Here is an 8,616-nt window from a genome sequence, read left to right as displayed (position 1 = left end):
ATGAAGACATGCCAAGGATTGACCCAAGTGTCATTACTCATTGTCTGAATGTGTATCCATCTTCCAAGCCTGTTCATCAAAAGAGGAGGGTCTTTGCTCCTGAATGAGATAATGCTATCAAGGAAGATGTCCAGAAGTTAACCATAGCAGAATTTATTCGAAAGTTTATTACCCAGATTGGTTAGCTATTGTAATGATGGTTAAGAAGGCTAACAACAAGTGGAGGATATGTGTAGACTTCACTGATTTGAACAAGGCTTGCCCTAAGGATAGTTATCAGTTGCCATGCATTGACCAGTTGGTAGACTCAATAGCTGGCCATCAATTGCTAAGCTTCATGGACGTCTTCTCAAGTTATAACCGGATAAAGATGGATGAGGCAGATCAAGAGAAGACATCCTTTATTACCAGTCGAGGTTTGTTTTGTTACAAAGTGATGCCCTTTAGTTTGAAGAATGCAGGGCCAACCTATCAGAGACTGGTCAATCATATGTTTTGTCCACAGATAGGATGGAATGTAGAAGTCTACGTGGATGACATGTTGGTGAAAATCTTGGACGAGAAGAAACATCTGGATGACCTACAAAAGACCTTTGACACATTTAGATGATATAACATGATGTTGAATCCAAGCAAGTGTGCCTTTGGGGTTTCATCAGGGAAGTTCCTAGGATTTATGGTTTCACATAGAGGAATCAAAGCAAACCCTAATAAGATCCAAGCGATACTAAACATGGAGCCTCCAAGAAATGTCAAGGAAGTCCAGTCACTCACTGGACGAGTTGTAGTCCTTAACAGGTTTGTTTCAAAAGCTACTGACAAATGTTTACCATTTTTCAAGGTTCTCAAAAAGGCATTTGAATGGATGGACGAGTGTCAAAAGGCCTTCGAAGATCTTAAGGTCTATCTTACTATGGCTCCCCTACTAAGTCCATCTGAGGAGTTGTAATTATACTTAGCAATATCCCCACATGCAGTAAGTTCAGCATTAGTCAAGGAAGAAGGGAAAGTGTAGAAGTCTATTTATTATACAAGCTGGGCACTAAAAGGGGCAGAAGGACGATATCCTATGATGGAAAAGTTGGCCTTTGCACTGATAACAGCTTCCAGGAAGTTAAGACATTACTTCTAGGCTCATGTCATTAATGTCTTGACGGATCATCCACTCAAGAAGGTAATGACCAAGTTGGAAGCTGCAAGACGACTGATCCAATGGGCTATAAAGCTAAGTGAGTTTGATATCAGGTATCAACCTAGAAGTGCAATAAAAGTTCAAGCTTTAACAGATTTCATTGTAGAGTTCACTCCAAACCATGGCGATTTAGATGAGGTGGAGGAAGCTAGGAGATGGGTCATCTATATAAATGGGTCATCCACACTATACGTAGGAGGAATAGGAGTTATACTGAAATCCCCAGAAAGGGACAAGTTGAAATATACAGCTCGTCTACAGTACCAAAAAACCAACAACAAAGTTGAATATGAAGCCCTCCTTAAAGGGTTGGAATTGGCTAAGTCCTTAGGGGTAGAGCCAGTAGTTGTCCATGGAGACTCTTAGTTGATCATAAGTCAAGTAAATAGAACATGTAAAGCAAAGGAAGAACGGATGAAGAAGTATCTCAGCAAGGTGAAGCACCTTAATAAGAAATTTAAGGAAGCTAGTTTTCCTCAAGTTCCAAGGGCGGAAAACATGGAAGCAGATGCCTTAGCAAAGGCAGCGTCAATAGATGGGTCAGTGGACGAGCTTGATGAAGTCTAGTACATGCCTAGCATAGATCTTCCAGAAGTGCAACAGATAAAAGGTGAAGAAAATTAGATGACCCCGATAGTAGCTTACCTAAGGAATGGAAGGTTTCCAGAAGAAAGAGATGAAGCTAGAAAGCTAAGGATCAGATCAGCTAAGTATGTCCTTATAGAAGAGGTGTTATATAAAAGAGGCTTCTCTCAGCCTTGCCTAAGGTGTTTACCTCCAGACAAAGCAAACTATGTGTTGAGAAAAGTTCGTGAAGAAGCATGCGGAAACCATTCAAGAGCAAAAGCACTCATCTATAAGGTCGTCCGTGTAGGTTACTACTAGCCGACCATTCAAGCAAATGCTAAGGCTTATGTAAAGGTGTGTGATTAATTTCAACGCTTCAGTAACATCACTAGAAATCCTTCGGAGTACATCACTTCGTTGATGGCCCCATGGCCCTTTGCACAATGGGGGATTGGATATTTTGGGTCCCTTTCCAATAGGAACCAGGTAGATGAAGTTTTTGGTAGTGGGGATCGATTACTTCACTAAATGGGTGGAAGTTGAACCCTTAGCAAAGATCACACAGTATAATTTCAAGAACTTTGTCTGGAAGAGCATCGTATGCCGATTTGGAGTGCCTAGAATACTAGGGTCAAACAATGGATTGCAGTTTGATAACACACCCTTCAGAGATTTCTGCGATTAACTTGGAATTAAAAATCATTATTCCTCACCCTCCCACCCACAAGCAAATGGACAAGCTGAAGTTGCAAACTGATCCTTGTTGAAGATCATCAAGACTCGGCTTGAGGGGGCAAAGCGAGTATGGCCAAACGAGCTACCAAGTATTCTATGGGCTTATAGGACGACTGCGAGGACCGCCACAGGGGAAACTCCTTTTAAACTAGCTTATGGAAGTGAAGTAGTCATACCTACAAAAGTGCACATGGCTAACCATAGGGTGATGAAGTACTAGGACGAGGAGAATGAAGATCAACTTCCTCGTAACCTTGATCTGATAGATGAGGTAAGGATGGATGCAAAACAGAGAACAACAAGGTATAAAAATCTCATGGCTAGAAAATATGATGCAATGGTGAAACCTAGGTGCTTTAACATTGGGGACCTCGTCCTAAAAAGGGTCTCTTAAGCCACTAGAACCCCGACCCATGGAAAACTGGGGTCTAATTGGAAAGGACCCTATAGGGTTATCAATTGAAAAAGGCAAGGATTATACTATTTGGAAGCCCTAAATGGACAAGAATTAGAGCACCCTTGGAATGTTGAGCATCTTAAAAGATACTATTAGTGAAGAGTTAGCCTAGACGAGCATCATCATGGACGAAGTTGAAGTTATGTGTTACTATCCTCATATTTATTTGTGTTTGTTGCTAATACTACATGTTTTTATTATTTTAATTCCCTAAAAGTTCATTAGTTTCCAACTTATGCACGGTCTATGGACAAATTTGTGATGGACAAAGTCATGAATTTAGTCCATTTGTACATAAGTATTTTCATTTTCCCTAAAGCACTAGCTTCTAAGCATGTGCCATGCTTGTGGATGATGTTTATGTAGTGTACATACAGTTTGGATTTCCAATGTATATAATGTTGTGTGAATTTCTAATTTTCATGTTGTTCTCATTCAAACTAATCCACAAGAAGGCTAAAGGCCCAGGACGAGTAAAATCTCTAGACGCAGGGATGTAACATCTATAAACTTTCCTTAAATAAGGTAAAAGCAAAGTAAAATAAACCTAAGGTACATTCGTCTAACTAATGGACGAGGTAAAGTGTGCACACAAAAACATCCTAAATCCATGGATAAATATGACCAGCTAAACAATCCAATCTTTGGACGAGTGAATGCTGGGAACATCTTTCCTAAAGACGAGTAAAAACCATCCAGCCTATGGACGAAGAATAGAGTAAGCCATAAGTCAAATCTGTGGATGAATAAAGCTGGCAAAGGAAATACCATTCATAGACGAGTTATACTTGTAAAATTTAAAGAATGGTAAAAGTGCTGAACATGAGAAAATTATTCTAACATGGACAAGCTAAATGCATTCATAAGTGGACAAACCACACTTGAAAGTTCAAATATGTGTATAAACACCCTTGAACGTTTAGACCCCCAATTTACAAATTAGCCAATTCAAGCTTTATGTCAAACAACTAGTGTACGGAAAATGAACATAAGCTATAATATAGAATTGGAAAAACTATCTAAGCCAAATTAAAATCACAACCCACAGCAGATAATAAAAGGCAAAGATAAAAGGGAAGGAAGATGCAAACACAAAGACAACACGCGATGTGTTATCGAAGAGGAAACCGAAGCCCTCGGCGTAAAACCTCTCTGCCGCCCTCCAAGCGGTAAACAATCCACTAGAAAATGTAGTTGGGATACATGGACAGCAATAGACCCTCCAAGCCTAATCTACCCGGTGCACCTAAGCCCTCCAAACTTCTTGCTCCAATGAGGTTGTGCCAAACCTTTTTCTTTTCTAGCTTCTCGGATTCTGCTACTAGACCGTAGCATCAACCAATGTAGATTGGTTCCTTCCCAACTGCTTCCCAGAACACCAAACAGCCCTCTCACAGTGATGAATATGGTGAGAACAAGGGTTTAGTAAAATGACTCTCAAGGGTTTGACAATGGAGAGGAAGAGAGTTGAGGAATTTGAAGAGACTCTAATGTATAGATTGTAGGTGAATCAATCTTGTTTTACTCTAGGGTTTCTCTCTCAAAATTCTCTTTGGAAGCTCTCTTTCATTTGTGGGTATAAGGGGTATTTATACTGGGGTGAGAGGAGAATGTGAAACGTTAGGTTTTTCAAAACAGGGGTGGCTCACGGCTTGGCCTCACGACTTGACTGAGTCGCGAGACCCAGTCGCGAGATAACCGTATGGCCAGTTATCCTGTTTTGTCCTGTAGTGCTCCAGCTAGCATGACTATTCACCTTTTGGCATGCTTGGCACGTGTGTTGCATCTGGCGGCTTGCAGCCGCAAGCCACCCGCGAGATCAAGCCGCGAGTCTCTGTTTTCTTGCACACTCTTGAGCAATCAACACTCTACCTCACTCACTACCCTTACAACAAACCCACCTAAATACAGGGTTAGTAAATGCTGAAATACAAGCAAATTTTGCACGAAATAAAGTCAATAAGATGGTTGATTAAATTCAACCTTACAATCTCCCCCTTTGGCTATTCCGTGACAAAACTCTAAAACAGACTCTAGACTTAACATGTGAGCTAGGAACAGTTGAGTAAAACTCACTCACACCTAACTCTAGAAGTTGTGAAGCACTTGAATCATAAGAACATGAAACTCCTGAAACACAACAATACACCATGATCATTGTATGCAGAAAAGTATGAAATGCATATGAAACAAGCTTAAGGTGATCAAGCAAAGATGAAGTGAGGTATCAAATCATGGCTTGATCAACCAAGTAATCACCACAAGGTAGTGATCACAGTGTTCATTCACACTTGGAATGAACACATGAACATACATGTTAACAAGAACAAAGCAAGTTACTTGTATGTGTAACACTCAACCAATGCATAATACACTAAGTATATGCATCTAGGAACAATCCTACAAGGGCACAAGAGTGGCAGTACTTAAAAGAAAATGCAGTACATTTAGATAGAAGTACTGATTTAAACAAAGCATAAAAGGCTGCATAAAGCATGGTACAAACCATAAAGCCTACAAATATGCATAAAGCATAACCCTAAAAGCTTACATAAGCAACATGGGTACAAAACACAATATATACTGAATAACATCAATAATATATATATAAAGAGTAAACCAAGTTTATAAGATAAGAGTTAGAAACAAAAATACACCAAAACCACAGTGTATCAAACCCATAGTAACACTAAATATCCAAAAACATAAACCTATAAGTTTAAAGGATAAGACTTAAACAAAAGTATGTGTGTACTCCCCCTATTACTATGCATACTTCCCTTTAAGCTTTCTCCCCCTTACTGAATGGTCTCCCCCTTTTTTGGCATGAATAGCTAAAGGCTGTCGTCCAACTTCTGTTAAATAGCTTCTAGCTGATTCTCCATGGTCTCGAGTCGCATTTGAACATGGTTGTTGGTGGAGTAGAGAAGTGTCACCATCTCATCAACGCGTTTCTGAATATTTGCAAGCAAACTAGCCACTCTATCAGTTTGAGGATCAGTCTGTGCTTGCGGAATGCTAGCTTGTGGAACTTCAGGGATGACACGCGAAGTAGTTGTGGTATGTACAGGTGTCTTTGACTCTGGAACAGATGGAGTGACCGGAGAGATGTGTGCACTCTTTGGTGTTTTAGAGGAGTGACTTCTGCTAGCTTGAAGAGTGTACATGGAGATTGGACGCTGACAAGTCAACATTTTTCCATCTGTGGGAGGAACAATGCCTTCATGAAGAATGAACTTCATGATGAGACTGCAAAATGGAATACATCCTCAAGCTGCAGTTCGAACCACGGTCTTCCTCATGGTTTGGAAGATGTGAGCACAGATATCAATGGGGGCTCCTGTAATGAGATCACAAAGGAATTGAGCTCTCCCAAGATTTATGAAGGTAATGTTGGACAGTGGGTAGAGATTAGAGAACATGATCAACTTCAGTGTGGTCAACTCTGGTGCAAACTTTGCAGTGCTGATGGATGTGCCTGTATTGTACTTCATGATCAGAACCTAGAACTTCTAGAATGTCTTGAATATCTGGAGTTCGATCATCGTACGGAGTTAGATCCACATTATGAGGTCTAGTGATGCAGAGAATATCGGCAATGGAGTTCGGGGAAATGCCAAATTCCTTTCCTCTGACCCAGAAAATGAGTTCAACTCCAAGATCACTTGCATTACAGAAGCATTCCTTAACCAGTTCATCCATTGGATCGACAAAATTCCCAAACAAGTTTGCCCAATCTTGTGGCTCAAAGATTCGAGGGATAAAAGTGGTCCCTAAGGTGTCAAACTCAACTACCCGTTCCACTATAGGAGTTGACTTGTCAAAGATGTTTGAGTAGATGTGTGAGGTAAGCGGGGTTCTGAACCTCTCCAAATTGGAGTCTTGAGATGACTGTGATGAGAGTCGAGTCCTTTTAGCAACTAGGGTTGTTGGATCGTCAGCAACAATGTCTTTGCCCTTAGAGGATCAACAAGACATCTGCAAGAAAATAGGCCCACAGCATAGAACCAAAAACAACACCACACAAGATAAATATCAACATGATTAGATGCAAATAAGAGTGTAAACCAGAGATTTTAATACACAAATAAAAACTTAAGACAGGTCAGACCCAAACAAAACCACCATCAATACTAAAGTGCACAATAAGATAGGTGCAACACAATGGTGAAAGTGCAATAGAGCATAGAGAAATACAAATTCAGAAATAACTATCAATGAGACAGTCTACCATGACCATGATATGCAGAAAATGACAACATTCGAACATTAGGAACGGATAGCAAAAATCAGACCACATAAGATAGGAACAGGCATAAAATATCAAAATGAAAGATCAGGACACCCAAAATAGAGCACATGGCAGTGAGACATAACATTCAGAAAATGAAGTGTTTTAAAGAGATACTTTCAAGATGCAATCACACACATGTTATGTTATCATAAAGACACTGTAATATGAGATAAGTAATCCAATGCCGCAAGCATACCTCAACACACACACAAGTGAATGGAGCAAGTCACAAAATGTACCAAACCCATTTATCAAAAGAGTTTGAAAATCAACAACAAGCAAATAACAGAACAAAGAAAAACCACAATGTGACCAACAATATGAAAACGGATGAAAGCAACAACAAACACAACCAGCCATACCCATCAAACCAAGAGAAGAATGTTTCTAAAATAGTATCTACTCAAATGACACGAAAACATTCATTAAACAGAGAATATGAGATGAGGAAATAAGACGCATACCTTTTCTTGATGATTTTGAGAAGAAATGAAGCAACAATGGAGTAGGAAGTGGGTAACACGGAGTGCTTGAGAAGTTTCAGAAAGAAAAGACAATGAACAGTCACAATAAGTTTGAGGGAAAACTGAAAAAGATTTAAAAACTGCCCCTATTTTTGCCAAACACGCGTTTTTCGCGACTGAAGTGAGTCGCCAACAAGTCGCCAGGTCAAGCCGCCAAAACACTCAAAGAAAAATTGTGAAAAAATTTTCTAAGTGTTTTTCGCGACTGGAAGGTCTACCCACGAGGGAGTCGCGAGTTGAGCCGCGAAAATCTCTAAGTAACCCTCGCGACTGGACCTTCCACTCGCGAACAAGTCGCCAAAATTGACCCGCGAACTCGCGACTGAAGCCTATGACTTGACTTACCCGCGACCGAGTCGCCAAAACAGGGCAAAAATTAATTTTTTGAAATTTTCAGATTTTAAGAACAAAATAATTTCCAAAAACACCTAAAACATTCAAAAATATTTTTGTCCTTAAATCAACAAAGATTGAGTATGTGAAAACACATTTCAACAAGTACAATCACACAAATGAATATGGCATTTATTGAACATAAACTTGTGTGTTGTGTGTGGATATCAACAATGAGATAGTCCTTAGTCTGCTTCAATGATTAATTCAACCAAGACATACACAATTAGCACTAGATCATGTGACCCATCTCAATTATAAAAATATGTATATATGACCTCCCACAAAACTTGATAACATATCTTGGAGCTTTACATTTGACTCCACTTTCAATCATAACAATTGATCTTTTTGATCCTTTTGAGACAATCACCTCTCATTGTGAGAGTGATATTTGATATTTCACTTTAAAGAACTAGCCTTTGGCTTTTTGAATAAACATTCACTTTAATTT

At 39.6% G+C, this 8,616-nt stretch overlaps 1 protein-coding gene across 1 annotated transcript; it reads left to right on the top strand.

Moving 5' to 3' along the window:
* Window positions 1-616: 616 nt before the first annotated feature.
* Window positions 617-949, top strand: LOC126721813 (uncharacterized mitochondrial protein AtMg00860-like). The gene has a single exon (XM_050424882.1). It carries the CDS (start codon window positions 617-619, stop codon window positions 947-949), a length of 333 nt encoding a protein of 110 aa, XP_050280839.1.
* Window positions 950-8,616: the final 7,667 nt, after the last annotated feature.

The sequence above is a fragment of the Quercus robur genome, chromosome 4 (genome assembly GCF_932294415.1).
Source record: "Quercus robur chromosome 4, dhQueRobu3.1, whole genome shotgun sequence".
NCBI classification, from domain to species: Eukaryota; Viridiplantae; Streptophyta; class Magnoliopsida; order Fagales; family Fagaceae; genus Quercus; species Quercus robur.
This window is presented reverse-complemented; position numbering and strand designations above follow the sequence as displayed.

Bases quoted from the DNA above. Each gene is read 5' to 3' on its own strand.
- LOC126721813 (XM_050424882.1), top strand. From the start codon at position 617: ATGATGTTGAATCCAAGCAAGTGTGCCTTTGGGGTTTCATCAGGGAAG.